Source organism: Rhinoderma darwinii, chromosome 2 (genome assembly GCF_050947455.1).
Source record: "Rhinoderma darwinii isolate aRhiDar2 chromosome 2, aRhiDar2.hap1, whole genome shotgun sequence".
NCBI classification, from domain to species: domain Eukaryota; kingdom Metazoa; phylum Chordata; class Amphibia; order Anura; family Rhinodermatidae; genus Rhinoderma; species Rhinoderma darwinii.
In genome coordinates this window covers 441960794-441981062 of record NC_134688.1, presented here as the reverse complement: position 1 = coordinate 441981062, position 20269 = coordinate 441960794, and the positions used below count along the sequence as shown (strand labels likewise).

The 20269-nt window shown below is 39.8% G+C and overlaps 1 protein-coding gene across 2 annotated transcripts in view; it reads right to left on the bottom strand.

Moving 5' to 3' along the window:
- Positions 1 to 20269, bottom strand: part of GBE1 (1,4-alpha-glucan branching enzyme 1) — a 274968-nt gene that overhangs the window by 201900 nt on the left and 52799 nt on the right. Inside the window, exons 1-2 of one of the 2 annotated variants that reach the window (XM_075854472.1) lie at positions 16269 to 16335; positions 12932 to 13101 (exon numbers count right to left, since the gene is read on the bottom strand). In XM_075854472.1, coding sequence (XP_075710587.1) covers positions 12932 to 13101; positions 16269 to 16312 — 214 coding nt within the window. In that variant the 5' untranslated portion in view covers positions 16313 to 16335. Of the gene's footprint in view, positions 1 to 12931; positions 13102 to 16268; positions 16336 to 20269 lie in introns of those variants that run through there. The other variant, XM_075854471.1, reaches the window with a different exon arrangement.

Here is a 20269-nt window from a genome sequence, read left to right as displayed (position 1 = left end):
TCTTTCAGACGTAATTTGAGCCGTGAGCAGCCCAAAATTTATGGCTGTCAGAGAAGCCTCGCAAAATGCGAGGACGAGCAATTACGACTGAAACGAGGCAGCCGTTTTCTCCTGAAAACAGTCTGTCTTTTCAGACGTAAATGCCTGCTATCGTGTGCACATACCCTAAGGCTAACTAGATCCCGACAAGGTTGTGAAGAATAGATTTCATCCCTCATGGTACTTCCCATTTCCTACCCCCTTATAGTTTAGTATGGAGTCCTATTGTGTTATGGCTAAGTTGAGAACGTTCTTGTAATATGCCCCAAGAGCTTCCTTTGCCATCTTATGTAGACATTAATCCTATCATGATGGTTTTGGGCGGGCCTATATGTAGTGGTGTCTTGTCCCCACTTGTAGGATACCAAGTAGCATCAGTAGGTTACGCGTTGTAGCCTTCACTCTGGTATTAATTTATAAAAATGCTGGGAAAAACTATTATGACCCAATTGATTGTCAACATGACATGTCTAAAAGAATAGAATGCAACAGGAAATTTCAACTGAATTGTGTTCAATCGGTATGCCTAGTGGATTGCCTTTAGTCCTGGGTTTGTCAATTGTAAAACAACGGCATTCCAAAAGAGTACAACAATTGGATGTATGGCATGTAATATGAGACTTGTATTGGCAGGCAGTATATCATATTATTTCTCTAGACTGGGCTGGACTTGACACTCCCTAGTTTTGATAATATGTTGAATATATAACAGAGGTAGGACTGGAACATTTTATTGGTGGTCTAGTTGGGTGATAAAAGATAATTTACCATTAGATTAATAAATGGAAATTACAGAATGGGAGAACCATTAATTACAATGGATTACAATGAAAGAAAACACGCTGCACGGTCAGCAATGGTAGCGTAGAGACTAGTTACTTGTTTGTAAGAATGCGGAGGCAATAGTCGAGCCCCATGTGACGTGTATTAGGAGGCGTGCTTTGTCTATGATCCTATTGGCTCTTACTGGGGGATGGGAGGGAGTCACGGCGCGCCTCAGAGTGGGGGCAGAACTTAGCCTTTATATGCTCGCATTTCTGGCCGCGCAGCTCTCCTCATTGTAGCCGGGGTTAAATATAAGTACGGCGTTCATATCTGTGTGTGTGTGTCAAAATAATAACAGTCTTCTGAGGTGCCTGTGGGTTATACTGCAGGTGAAACGCGTCGAGACGATAATACATCAAGGAGGATGTCAGTTTTAGTGTAGGAATGCTAGGGATAATAGTGGAGATGTTTCTGCTGAGAAAGGGTGGAAAGTATGGTTTTCTAAATTGGGGCTAATGCGGACGTTCAATAAAGTTTATACCAGTTAAAAAATTGCCCTGGTCTCAAACTGGTCTTTTAGGTGAAATGGAATGCGTAGTGCAATAAATTTATTTTAACGTAGGTCAGATAAAAGCAGTCTTAGGGTATGTTCACACAAGCCATTTTCAGCCGTTTTTTGGGCCGTAAACCGGCTGAAGGATCGGAAGCAGAACGCCTACAAACTGCCCATTTATTTCAATGGGAAATACAGCGTTCTGTTCAAACAGGGCGTTATTTTACGCCCCATTTTCAAATAACGGCGTGTAAAAGACTCCCCGTATAAAGAAGTGCATGTCACTCCTTGGGACGTTTTTCTGCCATTTTTCATGGACTCAATGGAAAGACAGCTCCAAAAACATCCGTAAAAACACGCTGCAAAAAACGGCTGAAAATCAGAGGCCGTTTTCCCTCGAAAACTGCTCCGTATTTTCAGCCGATTTTTGGTAAGCGTGTGAACAAACCCTTAGAATTATTTATCCACAAGAGAGTCAGTGATCAGTTATTTAGTAGAGGTGGAGAGAATTATCAGGATACTCCAGTGATTTTTTTTTAAAATACCGAGAGCTCTCTGATCCAGAAAGTCTGATTGATATGTGTGTCCTGGTATGCGAGACCCTCATAACTTGGCTATAACGACATGTCTAAGTGATGCCCCTATGGTAAACACATGATTGCAGTGCGCGGTGACTGGCTGCTGCCATCAGGCAACAAGCGATCAAGATGGACGACATGTCCGGCAGGGAGCAGGCAGTAAGGTCAGAGTAGGAAAATGGCATGCTAAAAAAAAAAAAATCATTCCTAAAGTAAGAATACAGAGAACTATGTTCCCCTTTTATTTACCCAGAGAAACCCTTTAAAACAAGAGATTTCCCAAAGACAGACTTGACTAGTTTATTAACTTAAAGGAGTTGTCTGGGATAAAATACCAATTTCCAAATATTCAATTAGCGATTTCATAGTTAATAGAGGGGAGTCCTTCATTTGGAACCTCCATTAAACAAGAGCAGAGAGCAAATCTCTCCCTGCAGTATCCAGCCTGTCTGTGCATTACTAGGACATCTCATGATTATAATGTGCACCATGTAATACTTAACCCCTTGCCGCCGCAGCCACTTTTGGACTAAATGACAGAGCCCCATTTTTAAAAATCGGACAGGTGTCACTTTATGAGCTAATAACTTTAGAATGCTTTCCCCAATCCAAGCGATTCGGAGATTGTTTTCTCATGTTTTTTTGTCAGGGATAAAATTTGGTCGATAAATTAATTCTTTATTTGTTAAAAACACCAAAATTTTGAGAACATTTGCAAACATTTGCACTTTTCTAAATTTAAATGCATCTACTTGTAAGACAGATAGCAATACCACATAAAAGTTACTAATTAACATTTCCCATGTTTACTTTATGTTGGCATCGTTTTTTTTACTTTTATTTTTCTAGGACATTACAAAGCTTAGAACGTTAGCAGCAATTTCTCACATGTTCAAAAAGCCAATTTTTTAAGGGACCAGTTCAGTTCTCAAGTGACTGAGGGACCTATATATTAGAAAACCCTATAATTCACCTCATTTTAAAAACTGCACCCCTCAAAGTATTCAAAACAGCATTTAGAAAGTTTCTTAAAACATACCTTACCTTGCAGCAGCAGGGTGAATTTAGTATAAGGGTATGTTCACACGCTAGACTAAAAACGGCTGTAAAATACAGAGCCGTTTTCAAGGGAAAACAGCCTCTGATATTCAGCCGCTTTTTATGCATCAAGTTTTTTTTATGCGTTTTTTACGGCTGCTTTTGGAGCAGTTTTTCCCATTGAAATCAATGGGAAGATGTTTGGAGGCATTCAGCCCCTGTATTTTAAGCTGTTTTTCGGGGCGTTTGCGGCCCAAAAAAAGGCTGAACGTAAGCAGTGTGAACATACCCCTACAGGGTAGCCAGTCAAATTAATAATCGTCCATGTAATACATGGAAGGGTTGGCTTCGCAAGAGCGGGAGCCGCTGATACTTGGTAGCTGTCCTCTCTGGCTCATTAAGGGGGTGTCTGAGGGCTGCCCATATATGCTAAAAGGGCTTGTCCTGATGACACTTCGTTACACAGATAGAAAACGGGATTACAAATTAGAAGAATAAACCCTCACATTGTGCAGAATATATTTATTCTATTTGTTCTAATTGGTCTGATAGAACCCTACAAGCCCACAAAATCTGATAATCTGTCACTCATACGGTAATGCAAGTGCTTCATTTCATTGTTTATCCCTTTGGTGCAATATTCTGTAACACATATTGGGAATTTTAATGAGTATTACAATTTAACAAAGACCAAAGTTGCAAATTAAAGAGTATGTCACCCTGGAGGGTGCTTCAAATACCTACTACAAGGAAAACGGGTCTATTGTTTTAGAGAACCTATTTTTTCCAGTCTACAAAACACAGTTGCAATTCAGAATGAGAAGACGTTTTGTTATTATTCTAATTTTCTAGACAGCATTGTCTAACAAATTAATTTAAAACAATAATTGCACTGCACATTTCACTTTGATCAGAATTCAGATTTAGTTGAACCGTAATTTACACTACTGTATAAAAGCAAACAAACATATATTAAATATGGTTCATTGGCTTCATTATTTTCAGAAGTAAACCTAACTTCAAAAGAGTATCATTGGATTTTCACCATTTTGTTGATAAAAGGCCAATATTGAAGCAAAATAAAAAAATTACCATGCATAGGGTTGGAACAAGGGGAATTAAAAAATAAAATAAAAAATAAATTAAAAAAAAGGACAATAAAACATATTCGTGAAAGTAAAATATTCTAAAAAGGCATGGCACATTTAAATTTAATTAATTTTATTATGATGAAATGTGTTTCATTCCTGATAAAGACACCTCTTAGATCCATAATACTGTATATTATGTTGGTCCCGATTTTTTTAAGTCAGAATGTGTATTGTATTCTTCCCAGACATCCATCTTTAAAGTGTACCTCCAATAATCCACTTAAAAAAACACTTAGCAAACAAATAATAATGATACATGAATTATACTTATAAATGTGAGGTTCTTAACCCCTTAAGGACGCAGCCTAGTTTGGGCCTTAAGGCTCAGAGGCCATTTTTCAAATCTGACATATTTCACTTTATGTGGTAATAACGTCGGAATGCTTAAACCTATCCAAGCGATTCTGAGATTGTTTTCTCGTGACACTTTGGGCTTCATGTTCGTGGTAAAATTTGGTCGATATATTCAGTCTTTATTTGTGAAAAAATTGCAAAATTTAGAGAAAATTTACAAAAAATAGCATTTTTCAGAATTTAAATGCATCTGCTTGTAAAACAGACGGTTATACCACCCAAAATAGTTACTAGTTCACATTTCCCATATGTCTACTTTAGATTGGCATCATTTTTTGAACATTATTTTATTTTTCTTGGACGTTACAAGGCTTAGAACATAAACAGCAATTTCTCATATTCTTAAGAAAATTTCAAAAGCCTTTTTTTGAAGGTACCAGTTCAGTTCTGAAGTGGATTTGAGGCGCCTATGTATTAGAAACCCCCATAAAACACCCCATTTTAAAAACTAGACCCCTCAAAGTATTCAAAACAGCATATAGAAAGTTTTTTAACCCTTCAGGCATTTCACAGGAATTAAAGCAAAGTGGAAATGAAATTTGCAAATTTCATTTTTTCTGCTGAATTTCAATTTTATTCAATTTTTTTCGTGTAACACTGAAGGTTTTACCAGAGAAACACTACTAAATATGTATTGTCCAGATTCTGCAGTTTTTAGAAATGTCCCACATGTGGCTCTAGTGCGCTCGTGGACTAAAACACAAGCCCCAGCAGCAAAGAAGCACCTAGTGCATTTTGAGGCCTCTTTTTTATTAGAATATATTTTAGGCAGCATGCCAGGTTTGAAGAGGCGTTGAGGTATCAAAACAATGGAAACCCACCAGAAGTGACCCCATTTTGGAAATTACACCCCTCAAGGAATTCATTTATGGTTTTTGTTATGATTTTGACCGCACAGTTTTTTCACAGCACCTATTTGAATTGGGCTGTGAAATGAAAAAAATGATATTTTTTCCAATAAGATGTCATTTTTGATCAAAATTTCTTATTTTCACAGGGAACAACATACCCCATTTTGTTGCCCAATTTGTCCTTAGTGCGGCAATACCCCATTTGTGGTGATAAACTGCCGTTTGGGCCCATGGGAGGGCTCAGAAGGAAAGGAGCGCTATGTGTTTGTTGGAGTCCAGATTTTGCTGGATTGGTTTTCGGGTGCCATGTCGCATTTGCAGAGCCCCAGAGGTATCAAAGCAATGGAAACCCACCAGAAGTGACCCCATTTTGGAAACTACACCCCTCAAGGAATTCATTTATGGTTTTTGTTATGATTTTGACCGCACAGTTTTTTCACAGCACCTATTTGAATTGGGGTGTGAAATGAAAAAAAATGATATTTTTTCCAATAAGATGTCATTTTTGATCAAAATTTCTTATTTTCACAGGGAACAACATACCCCATTTTGTTGCCCAATTTGTCCTTAGTGCGGCAATACCCCATTTGAGGTGATAAACTGCCGTTTGGGCCCATGGGAGGGCTCAGAAGGAAAGGACCACCATTTGGCCTACTGGAGCTTTTCTGGTGCTAAGTCATGTATGCAGAAGCCCCTGAGGTACCAGTACAGGTGAAACCCCCGAGAAGTGACCCCATTTTAAAAACTACACCCCTTAAGACATTCATCTAGAGGTGTAGTGAGCAATTTGACACCACAGGTACTGTGTAAAAGATAATGCGCAGCAGATGGTGCAGTGTGAGATTTGCAATTTTATATATATATATGCCATTTCAGTGTCCAATATATTGTGCCCAGCATGCGCCACCGGAGATATACACCCCTTAAATTGTAATGTGGGTTCTCCTGGGTACGGCAATACCCTACATGTGGCTGTTATCAGCTGCCTGGGCATACGGCAGGGCTCAGAAGGGAAAGATGAGGGGGGTAAGCTGTGCGGAGTGCATCAGGGTAAATTAAAAATCAAGGGATGTATGATACATTTTAAAACAATCTTTTATACAGAGCCCTGGTTTGTCGGGACACGTGTCACATTGGTATATTGTGACTTTCCTTATCCCCCTCTTATAGCAGACTCTGCACCTCTTTTGACTCTTTCCCTTTCCACCGGTTTGGGGAACTTCTCCTGGAAAGTGTTGCCCTGGTACGATGCTTGTGGCCTCGCTTCCAGAAGTACTGGGTGCCCCCACTTCCTGGTCCCTAAAGATTAGATCTTGAAATTCCAGGAAAGTTCCCGTCTGGCCTGCACATCGACGTAGCACGTACGCATTGTACAAAGCCATCTGTATGATGTGCCCGGCCAGCTTCTTATACCACACCGCATGGCGCTGTAGGGCTTCAGGACTTGATTTGACAAGTCCATCCCTCCCATGTACCTATTGTAGTCCAGGATGCAGTCTGGTTTGGGGGTGGCCTTTCCTTCATATATCCTAAACCTGTAGGTATACCCTGATGCACTCTCACAGCTTATACATCTTCCCGCCATACCTTGGCCTCTTACCCGGCAGGTACTGGCGGAATTGAACCCTCCCTTTAAAATGTACCAGGGACTCATCAATAGAAATACACTTCTCGGGGGTGTATGCTTGGGAAAACCGGGCACTGAAACGGTCTAATAGGGGTCTCCGTTTATACAAACGGTCAAAACTGGGGTCATCTCGGGGTGGGCACGGCTCATTATCAGTATAATGTGAGAAGCGAAGTATTGCCTCATTTATTCATTTTTTTAGGTTCCAGGTCAGTTCTGAAGTTGCTTTGAGGGGCCCATATATTAGAAACCCCTATCAAACACCCTATTTTAGAAACTAGACCCCTCAAAGTATTCACAACAGCATTTAGAAAGTTTATGAACCCTTTAGGTGTTTCACAGAAATTTAGAGCAAAGTAGAGGTGAAATCAACTTTTTTTTTTTGTCAGAAAATCCTCTTTATACCATTTTTTTTCTATAACACAAAAGGATTTATCAGAGAAACGCAACTCAATACTTATTGCCCAGATTCTGCAGTTTAGAGAAATATCCCACATGTGGCCCTAGTGTGGTAATGGACTGAAGCAACGGCCTCCGAAGCAAAGGAGCACCTAGTGGATTTTGAGGCCTCCTTTTTATTAGGCACCATGTCCGGTTTGAAGAGGTCTTGTGGTGCCAAAACATTGGAAACCCCCCAAAAGTGACCCCAATTTGGAAACTAGACCCCTTGAGGAATCCATTGTAGTTTTCATGGGGTGCATGCGGCTTTTTGATCAGTTTTTATTCTATTTTTAGGTGGCGTGGTGACTAAAAAACAGCAATTCTACTATTGTTTTTTTATTCTATTTTTTTTACAGCGTTCACCGCGCGCTATAAATGACATATTCACTTTATTCTGCGGGGCGATACGATTACAGCGATACCAGATGTTTATAGTTTTTTTATGTCTTATGGCATTTACACAATAAAATACGTTTTGTAAACAATCATTCACTTTTTGTGTTACCTTATTCTAAGAGCCATAACGTTTTTATTTTTCCATCAATAAAGCCGTGCGAGGACTTATTTTTTGCGTAACGAACTGTAGTTTCTATCAGGACCATTTTTCGGTACATGCGACTTTTTGATCTCTTTTTATTCCATTTTTTGGGAGGTGAAGTGACCAAAGAATTGTTATTGTGGTACGGTTTATTAATTATTTTTTTTACGGCGTTCACCGTGCGGGATACATAACAAAATAATTTTGTAGTTCAGGCCGTTACGGACGCGGCGATACCAATTATGTATAGTTTATTTGTTTGTTTATATATTTTTATTCATAATAAAGGACTGATCAGGGAAAAATGGGGACTTTTACTTTTATTACTTTTAAAACTCTTATTTTCTTATTTTTACACAACTTTTTTTAACTTTTTTTTTACTTTATTACTTTGTCCCACTAGGGGACTTGAGGGCAGGAGGCCCTGATCGCTAATCTAATACACTGCACTACATGCGTAGTGCAGTGTATTAGAGCTGTCAGCTACTCACTGACAGCAAGCATAGTGGGTCCTGACGTTGTCAGGACCCACTAGGCTTCCGTCTATGGCATAGCCGGACGCCATTGCTTGGTGTCCGGTTGCCATAGTCACCATCGCCGGCCGCTATCGCGTAGCAGGCCGGCGATGGCGGATTAACCCCTAAGAAGCCGCGATCGCTATTGAACGCGGCTTCTGAGGGGTTAATCGGCGGGGGAGCTCCGCGATCGGTCCCGGCACATTGAGCAGTGATAGTCTGCTGTCGGAAACAGCAGCTATCACAGCTCATGAACGCGCCCCGCGCGAACGGCGCCGTGTTTACTCCATGACCTACTATTAGGTCACTGAGCGCGAACGCTACAGTTAGCATGACCTAATAGTAGGTCATGGAGCGTTAAGGGGTTAACGCACACTGACATTGTATGGGCCTGTCTGTCACAACAAGGCGACTCTACAGACGGGTCTCTAACCTAAAAAGACTCACCTCCCTCCTGGGCCTAATCCTACAAGTGAACTCAGGATGGGCGGGAATCAGCTCCACTTTTTTGGACAGTTGTTTTTTTTTTTGTTTATACCGTATGTTTGCTTTTGCATTGCAGCCATAGCAGATGTGCACATGCTTAATTATTTCACTTTGTTAGGGTACGTTCACATGAGTAATTGGCGATTTTTGCCTCAATCTATATCTTCCTAAGCTCCTGCCTTAAGGTACAATTACATGGTCCGATATGGGCCGTGAAAACGAGCGCCTTTCAATGAGGCAGCTCATTGATCGGCGCTCGTTTTTTTTTTCCTTTCACAAGAAGAAATGCTTGGTTATGTATGGGAACGAGGGATTGCTCGTCTTCATACATTTCCTTCAGGTCAGCATCACATCTCCCCGTTTACACAGGGAGATGTGCTGCCAACAACAATAATATTTTCATCCGCATAGACGAGCAGATCAGCCGTTGAACGAGCATTTGCTGGTTCGTTGGCTGTTCGTTGCCCTGTTTACTCATAAGAAGGCTCGTTTGTTCAATCGCGTAAAAGGGCATTTAGAGGCTACAATTACTGAAGATGATATTGAGGCTGCTATTCAAACATTATCTACTGGTAAGACACCTGGTCTAGACAGTGAAGTTTGGGAATGGTATAAAGACATAAGACTGTAATATAATTAAATCAAAATTGCGGGAGGTTTTTAAAGCTGCTTACAACGTGTGTGTACTGCCGAGTCCATGCGAGAGGCCCTTAAAGTTATCATATTGAAGCCAGGGACCCTCTGATCCCAGATTCATACCACCCAATTTCTTTTTTAAATTCAGATAAAGATATACTAGTCAAAATTCTGGCAACCAGACAATCAGGGTATTTTTTTTTTTTTTTAATTATTACAATTTTAAATTGAAATATTTATTTGTTTGTTTTTTCATCAAAATCTAACAAAAAAAAATTAAACAGGGAGAGTTCTCAACATGAGTCTCCCTGAAAGACGTAACATACAATACAGTACAATACAACACATCACAGGGATTCATATATAGTAAGATACAGTATACAAAGGAGGAAGACAAAGAAAAGAAAACGCTGTTATACATATCATCTGTCTATACGGCAGGAACCAAAACACTATCAGTGTACAAGCCCCTTTCAGAGTACGTATCCCAGTATCAAGATCAGGCAGCAGGGGAGAAGAGCTTTATGGGTCAATCTAGGGATAAGACAAAATGGCTCCATGGTTTCCAAACTTTTTCAAATTTGGCTAACGAATAAGACTTACAGGCCAATGCCTTTCCCATAAGATAACAAAACTGGGTTTGATTTACTAGTTCTGCTTTAGTCAGAGGATCCGGCAATTTCCATTGGTGGGCAAACATAAGTCTCGCAGCCATAATGATGCGAGACGCAACCACACGCCCAACGGAGCGAAGGCGGTCCACTCCTAAAAAGCACAGAGCTAATCCAGGAGAAGCCGACATATTGAACTTCAAAATTTTAGTTAGAAGCCAGAAAACGATCTCCCAAAGAGAAAACACAATTGGACATTCCCACCACATATGGATATATGTACCCTTTACTCCACATCCCCTCCAACATAGTTCCGATACAGATTCTGACATTTTGGCCACTCATACAGGCGTAAAATACCATAGAAAAGTAATTTTACGCAACATTTCCCAGTGTATAGAACTTTTAGAAGATCTTCTCACCCATGCCAATGCTTTAAACCAATCAGAGAGAAATGTCTGAACCTAGATCCGACTCCCATGAAGACATATATGAAAGTTTAGCAGCAGGAGTGTGAGTGGTAAATAAACCATAAAATAGGGAGATACCTTTAACTTTAGGAAGCTTATTAGCATAAAAATATACAGCCTGACGTGGGAGGAGAGGGCAGGAGACATCCGCTGCAGAAAGCGCATGTCTGATGCAAAGATACTTATAGAAGTCTGTTCTAGGGATATCATAACAAGAAGACAATTCTTCAAATGATCAAAAAGCAGAATCCCTATAAAGAGACGATATAGTCGTCATACCTGCAGATTCCCAGGCATCGATTTTAATATTATCTAACATCGAATACAAGTATCTAAGGGGCATAGCTTTCAAAGACTCACTATCATTAGTTGTAGGACATCGAAGCAGATAAGACCACGCTTGAGTTGAAGCCTGTATCCCTAGTCATTTAAACCTTGCAGAAACACAAGACGACGGCTTTCTCAGATACACTATAGGTGATGCACCATCGTATTTTGTTCTATATCAGCCCATAGTTTCCCACTGCTGGGCCTCCACCAATTCCCTATCTGATCTAAAATAGTCGCCATGTATACTAAACTAATACTTGTAGAGCTCAGGAACTCCCATTCCCCCTCGCTGCCATGTCTGATCAAAGCAGACATACGAACTCTGGGGGGCTTTTTGTTAGATGAATTGGGGCAATTCACTTTGCAATCTAGGAATAAAAAGACGGTAAGGGTATAGAGACCGTCCAAAATGTATATAAAATAATTGGAAGCACCATCATTTTAACGAACGCTATTCTAGCTGCCCAAGTGATAGAGACAATCAGGGTATTTTATCCCTTATACACCCTGAACAAACCGGCTTTATGACAGGAAACGTGACAGATCTATATCCAGTGCTTGAATATGAGCATTGCAGCCGTGCGTGATGACGCTTCACCGAGTTTTGATTTATCTCTAGATACATGCAGGGCCTTTGACTCTATAGAATGGAGAAATCTTTGAGCTCCTGGACAGGCTTAACTTTGGCCATAGGTTCCAGTTATGACCAAATATGCAACTCAGCTCTCTACTCACTGGAATATCTCAACAAGGAGATGAACAACCAGAGCAGGTAAAAAAAGAGGTGAAATCCTCAACACCACAAAAAAACAGAGACAAAATGATAGTTTTTTACCGCTCAGACGGTTGTAGATGTACAGTCTGAAGTGTCCATCAAGGGTTTGACCTTCCCCCAGCTAGCATGCAGAAAAAACGATCCCAATTTCCACTGGTGTGTATATCTCGCTGGTACTTGTGGTTCCACACAGAAGTGAAACTACAGAAATGCAACTGCTTGCTGTGTATATCCTCGTACGTGATGTTCTAAATCTCCAACAAGGGAGAAAAAGGAGATAGTGCACTACCTTTTGGAAACTGCAAATTCCACGACTTTGGCTTCCTCTGCCCCAGAGGAAGCCAGAAGGGTGAAACCCAGGGTCGGGTTGCATTATTTGGCGTGTTACAAGAGCTTATCTTATGCTTTTATCTATATACATTTTTGTAAGTATGGAATAAAGTCGTGGAATTTGCAGTTTCCAAAAGGTAGTGCACTATCTCCTTTTTCTCCCTTGTTGGAGATTTAAAACATCACGTACGAGGATATACACAGCAAGCAGTTGCATTTCTGTAGTTTCACTTCTGTGTGGAACCACAAGTACCAGCGAGATATACACACCAGTGGAAATTTGGATCATTCTTTCTGCATGCTAGCTGAGGGGAAGGTCAAACCCTTGATGTACACTTCAGACTGTACATCTACAACCGTCTGAGCGGTAAAAAACTACCAGGTTCCAGTTATGGGTGTGATTATTATATAAATCTCCTAAAGCTAGAATTTGTATTAACCTCGATGTCTCCACCTTCTTTCTACTGGGAAGGGGTACCGGACAAGGTTGCCCGCTCTCCCCATTACTATTTGCACTTGCCATTGAGCCTCTAGTGCTGGTTATACGTCAATCCCCTAATATTTGAGGCATCTCTATAGGTACTAAAGTCGAGAAAGTTTCCCTATATGCTGATGATACCCTGGTATATCTGGCAGATGATGGTCCTGCACTGGCTTCTCTCCCGAAACGAATGCGGGAATTCAGTGCTCTCTCTAGTCTAATGGTTAACGGGTCTAAAACCGGCACTGTTCCCCTTTTCCCCGACCTATTGCCTCGGCCAACCTCTGCCAGTGAACTTGCCGATGGTAACTCAACTTGGGTACTTGGGAACTTGACAAGAGAGTTTAACTTTAGAAACTTACTGAAATCTCCAGTAAGGAATACACCTTCAGCACCTGGGGCCCATTCTTTGCAATAAATTCCACCATCCGGCTGGGTATGGATACCAAATGATTCATAACTTCTTGAGAACTTCTCCAGGCCTCCTTCACATCCTTCAATTTTCTTCAAAAGCTCTTCAAACAAAGTATACCTTCAAAGAAATTAGTGATAAATACGTTAGATGCTTCAAGACTTAAAAAAAAATAAATCTTACATCAGAAAATGTGACATACTTCCTTAATCCTATGTGCCCTATTTACTAGTTAAACTTCAACCCATTATTTACCATTGCTTATGTAGCACCAACATTCTGCATCACTGTACACAGAGTGTGAATACTTGCATCAGTTTCCCTCTCAAATTACCAGTAGAGCAAATTTTTCAGAGAACCCATATACCTCAGTATTTTTTTTAGCTGGTGGGTTGAAACCCATAGAAGCACAGGGAGAACATACATACTGGCTGCATTCAAATCCAGAATCACATTGTGCAAAGGCGGCAGTGCCAACCACAGAGTTACCATGCCGTCTAGAAACAAATATGAGAAACACATGCCGGCAACATCGCTATTTAAGGAGGTTTTCTATCCAATTGATGGGTTACAAAAGAATCCGATTGAAAAATCATGTTGTGAGTAAAGCCAGGCCTTTTTGCTTCCCCGATAATTCAGCCTTGTAAGATAAAGCATCTGGAATAGGCGGGTCGCTAGGGATAGACGGTCTGAAAATACAACATACATTACTGTAGAGGTCACGCAGTTTATGCCTGGCAACTAGTCAGAAATGACTTAGCAGTACAGCTCAAACTTGATACTGTGCCGATAGCTGCTGCATTTCAACCTGCACTATTAATCAGATTATTCTAAAAATAACTTAGCTAAAGAATATCTTAATCTGAGTTAAAGCTTTTAGCGGACAATGCTTATAAAGGTTTTTTAAAAAACGCATTTCTAATGTACTGACTCCAAAGTGCTAGTTTACCGATTCCGCCACAGGTCATATGACTGGTCACATCATGATCTTTGTATGCTCTGCTGATATGCCCCATACCCATCACGTGGTCAAGCGACTGAAAGTCTCTGCAGTGTACGGCACGTCCATAAGGACGTACCATGTATGGCAAATTCTGCTGCACAGCAGGGAACGCGCATGACAGGTCTTCACTATTCTCTACTGCTTCCACCGTAGCCACTGCACGGTTGTCTATCACAGACAGCAGACCACAGGACCTGGGCAAAGAAAGGCTGCGGTGACAGACAGACGGATACAATGTCTGCGTCAGGTCGTCAGGAGAAGAACGGGAGCGGTGGAGAAGCTGGGCAGTAGAGAGAGTGTACGGCTGGGAAGAGATTTACTCAAGTTTAGACCTGCAAAGCAGAAGACATGAAACACCCCACAATAGTAGCGTGAGGAAGTAAACAGCATACGACGGGGTAAGTGAAACTACTAAAAAATAAATAATAATTTAAGTGTAATGCTCACACATTGTATGTTGCAGTATGGGAATCGCTTTGGCGGTTCCCCCCCCCCCAATAACTCGGAAAACCCCATTTAACCATTAAAGGTTCTTAACATGCTTATTACCTTGCTCACAACCAAGAGCAACTTCAGCAGAGAATTTCAACTATTTAATTTATCCATTTTCGGTAACTTGGCACAGAATCAACCAGGACATTCATGTGGGTGGAAATCAATCTGTTCAAAATTACTTGTTCTCATGGTTTCTAATTTGGCTTTGCAATTTTAGCAATAAGAGTTTTGCAATCAGCACAAATCGATTTACAAGCAGCACAACTTACGAGGCAATACACTTGCATCCCCTATAACCATCAAATTGCACAGCCAGAAAATTGACTTTATGGGAAAAATCTGTTCTACAGACATTTCACTGTAAACAAATTTGCTACCATATAACAAGAACTTGCTGCCAATTTTCCTCTCAGCCAGGCTAAGTAGTAAAGTTACAGGGTCGATAAAATAAAATCATTGGGGAGTTGTATTTGGACGGACGTTTCATATGCCAGTCTTAAAGAGGCTCTGTCACCAGATTATAAGTGCCCTATCTCCTACATAATCTGATCGGCACTGTAATGTAGAGAAGTGTTTTTTATTTTGAAAAACGATCATTTTTGAGCAACTTATGAGCAATTTTAGATTTATGCTAAATAGTTTCTTAATAGACAACTGGCCATGTTTTTACTTTTTACCAACTGAGCGTTGTAGAGAGAAGTGTATGATGCTGGCCAATCAGCGACCAATCAGTGTCATACACTGGTTCCAGCCCAGCATGATCCACAGCACAGTGTGATTGTGCAGTGAAATTAGCTGGGCTGGAACAATAAGTGTATGACGCTGATTGGTCGCTGATTGGTCAGCGTCATACACTCCTCTGTACAACGACCAGTTGGTAAAAAACACGCCCAGTTGTCCATTAAGAAACTAATTTGCATAAATCTAAAATTGCTCATAACTTGCTCAAAAATTATGTTTTTTCAAAATAAAAACCACTTATCTACATTACATCGCCGATCAGATTATGTAGGAGATAGGGCAGTTATAATCTGGTGTTATATCGGTCCGTAAGTAATTGCAACCTTTCAGCTCAACACAAGAGCCTTTCTCAAGCAACTGTGTAATGTAAAGACAGTGCGTGTGTAATGTGAAGACAGTGCGTGTGTAATGTGAAGACAGTGCGTGTGTAATGTGAAGACAGTGCGTGTGTAATGTGAAGACAGTGCGTGTGTAATGTGAAGACAGTGCGTGTGTAATGTGAAGACAGTGCGTGTGTAATGTGAAGACAGTGCGTGTGTAATGTGAAGACAGTGTGTGTATATATATATATATATATATATATATATATATATATATATAGGAACCACAATCAAGCACCAAGTTTTTACAATTGCTGCTCGATTGTGTAAAGTAGTACCAATCAAATATAAATTTATACATACAATTTTTATATAGGATATGTAAAAATACAGTAACTGTACAGTACTTTAGTGAGATCATATAGACATTAATCACCATATACCACAGCCTCATTACGGCAGAAAGTGTGTTATTAAAACATAGCATTTGTATTTTACCTGATGAAGAGGAAGGTCCGGCCTTGAAACGCGTAGTAAATAAAACAATAACTGATACTACATTTGCTTGTTTTAAATACTCATTACTCAATAAGTGTTTTACCAGTTAGCAGCGCCAGGGAAAATCAATTTTTTCCTCAAACTTCTTAAATTACCATTCTTATTAAAACATGTCAGTGTTATAATAGAAAATAATTATCCATATGGTACACCTGTGTGAATATTATTACATGAAACAGACTCCCCACAAATAAGGACCGGCTCCTCTAGACATGAAGTAAACGCGCGCACACAACGGCGTTCTCAAAGTACTATTGCGCATGCTCAAGTTTATCGGGCTGTCAAAATCGAAAGACCTTATTGCGCATGTCCACGCATGCACAGATCACACAGCCCGGCCATGTCAACATCGGGCATACCAGAATAAGTGACATCCACACGGACAGAATAGAGAGAAGCAGGAAAAATCAATAGTAGATGCTTGCCAAAGTAACTCTATATAAAGAGAGGATAATCTAATTGGATAAATCCTACTATTAACATCTATACTTGGGATAGTATCAAGGATCTTATAGCTCCATAGGTCACACAGGAATCTAATCTAAAGCACCTGCTCCCTGCAAAAATGTTCACCTTTTAGTATCTCTGACCACAATGATTTCTTCTAACCTTGCCTCCATCGTGAACAGGCCAGATTTCACTGTATCTTTCTAGTGTATACTTGACTCTAATAAAATACTTACACACAATACTGTCTGATGGGGAAAAAAAAAAAAAAGAACGTTGATAAAATAAATTGTTTACCAGGAGTAGAAGAACTGCGTGAGTCTCGATAGATCATGCCTGTGTGTGTAAGTGTAGGGTCATGTTTGACACTACTTGTGTATAGGATTATAAATTGGAACTCCAATATAGTCATTATAAAGAATCATTCCCTTTATAAACTAAATAGAATACAATATAGAAAACATGAAAGGTTTCAGGGAAGTCATATAGTCAGACCTCGGAGAAGACCACCTGAAATTGCATTAAAAAATGGTGTTCTAGAGGGGTGGTCCTCTATACATAAGATCTAAGGGAATTTAAAATCAGGTCTAAATAAAATGGGTGGTCTTCGCAAACAGTATTTCTTTTGGAGAGGTTTCACTGTATTATTATGGTGTAGACCTATATACCTGTTAGCAGCCTGGAGGGAATCCATGAGCAGAAAAAATTTGATCATATAAGATTTCGCCTCTGTTTGTGGCACAAAATTGGCTAAAAGTTAAAGTCTGAATGAGTTATATTATTGCAATTAGAGATTTGTAGACAATATGCTCCCGTTCAAATCATGCTTGAGATGTATGTTTAACGCGTGCGCCAGGAAAGCTCCCAGAGTACATAAAAGTTAATGTCCATATGGTAAAGAAAAGAGTGACCAGTATACTGACAAAAAAAAAAGGATAAATATAGCAAAAAATATATATGGTTGGGTGTGCACGCCTCAGAGATCCGACCAAAGTTCCCAATTCAAGCCTTATACAAACAAAAGTAGACAGCACTCCAATAGAAAATAAAAAATGGGTTTCTTTCTTCGCTCTGGTGCGACGTTTCAGCTGAAATACAGGAGCCTCATGTTTTTGAGCCGAAACGTCTGACCGGGTTGAATAAACTGTGTGGTACATATACTATGTGGTACACTTTTTTATTTATTTTTTAACATGGTAGCCTATAGGTGCAAGATGCCACTAAATCAGATTCATGTATAAATTATAAGCTTTTCACGACTTACATTAAACAAATGCCATAATAGCCTATGGGTGACGGATGTCGCTGTTAGCGATAGATCACAGCCTCCATTTGACATATAGGTCGGTAGCTTCTCCCAGCTTATACGCTAAACATATGGAAAAAAAATATGTCGGAAATGGGGCCCTAGTATTTGAACTTCCTTATCTAGGCTTTTGCTTTCTAAAGAAACTAGATTCAACGAGGATTAGACCTCAATAGTGACTGGCTCATGATGTAATCCAACTGTGGTATGAGTTTTGATGTATTGTTAAATAAATTTCAGTTAAATCCAGAACTTCTTAATGTCTCAGCTACCAAACACTCGAAGCTTGCTGCCGCGGCCATCATTCGAAATTTTGTTTCTTTCCTCCCCGCCTTCCAAATGCCATAATTGTTTTATTTTTCTGTCAACGGACGTTTTAGGGCTTGGTTTTTGCGGGACGAGTTGTAGCTTTAACCCCTTCCCTCTTTGGCCGCTTTTGACCTTCCTGACAGAGCCTAATTTTTCAAATCTGACATGTTTCACTTTATATGGTAATACCTCCGGAATGCTTTTACCTATCCAAGTGATTCTGAGATTGTTTTCTCGTGACACATTGGACTTTATGTTACTGGCAAAATTTGCCCTATACATTCAGTATTTAATTGTGAAAAACACCAAAATGTAGCGAAAAATTGCAAAAATTTGCATTTTTCTGAATTTAAATGTATCTGCTTGTAAGACAGGCAGTTATACCACACAAAAATGTTGCTAACTAACATCCCCCATATGTCTACTTTAGATTGGCATCGTTTTTTGAACATCATTTTATTTTTCTAGGACGTTACAAGGCTTAGAACTTTAGCAGCAATTTCTCACATTTTCAAGAAAATTTCAAAATGCTATTTTTACAGGGGCCAGTTCAGTTGTGAAGTGGCTTTGAGGTCCTTAGATATTAGAAACCCCCAATAAGTCACCCCATTTTAAAAACTGCACCCCTCAAAGTATTCAAAACAGCATTTAGAAAGTTTCTTAACCCTTTAGACATTGCGCAGGAATTAAGGCAAAGTAGAGGTGAAATTTACAAAGCTCATTATTTTTTCCCAGAAATTCATTTGAATCCATTTTTTTTGTACCACAGAAGGTTTTACCCAAGAAATGCAACTCAATATTTATTGCCCAGGTTCTGCAGTTTTAGGAAATATCCCACATGTGGCTCTAGTGTGCTACTGGACTGAAGCACCGGCCTCAGAAGCAAAGGAGCACCTGGTGGATTTTGGGTCTCCTTTTTATTAGAATATATTTTAGGCACCATGTCAGCTTTGAACAGGTCTTGTGGAACTAAAACAGTGGAAACCCCCCAAAAGTGACCCCATTTGGGAAACTACACCCCTCGAGGAATTTATCTAGGGGTGTAGCAAGCATTTTGACCGGCCAGTTTTTTTGCAAAAATTTTTGGAACTAGGCCTTGAAAATGAAAATCTAAATTTTTTCAAATAAAATGTAGGTTTAGCTAATTTTTTTTCATTTCCACAAGGACTAAAGGAGAAAAAGCACCATAAAATTTGTAAAGAAATTTCTCCCGAGTAAAACAATACCCCACATGTAGTAATAAACGGCTGTTTGGAGACACGGCGAGGCTGAGAAGGGAAAGAGCGCCATTTGGCTTTTGGAACTCAAATTTAGCAGGAATGGTTTGCGGAGGCCATGTCACATTTGCAAAGCTCCTGAGGGGACAAAACAGTGGAAACCCCCAACAAGTGACCCCATTTTGGAAACTACACCCCATGAGGAAATTATCTAGAAGTACAGTGAGCAGTTTGACCCCACAGGTGTTTTACAGAACTTATTGGAAGTAGGCCGTAAAAATGAAAATCTACATTTTTTCAAATAAAATGTAGGTTTAGGTATTTTTTTTTCATTTCCACAAGGACTGAAGGAGAAAAAGCACCATAAAATTAGTAAAGCAACTTCTCCCGAGTAAAACAATACCCCACATGTGGTCATAAACGGCTGTTTGGACACACGGTAGGGCTCAGAATGGAACTAGCACCATTTGGATAGTGTCTGGGCGCCATGTCACATTTGCTGAGCCCCTGTAGTACTAGTACAGTGGAAACACCCCAAAATTGACTCCATTTGGGAAACTGCACCCCCTGAGGAATCATCTAGGGGTATAGTGAAAATTTTGATCCCAAAGGTTTTTTGCTGAATTAATTAAGCTATGAAAATGAAAAATATATATTTTTTTCCAACAAGATGTAGTTTTAGATCAACATTTTTCATTTTTACAAGGAATAGAGAAGAAAAAGCACCCCAACATTTGTAAAGTAATTTCTCCCGAGTACGGTAACACCCCATATGTGGTTATAATCAGCTTATTACATATATGGGAGCATTCAGAAGAAAAGGAGCGGTATTTATCTTTTGGAGCGTAGATTTTTCTGGAATGGTTTGCGGACGCCATGTTGCATTTGCAAA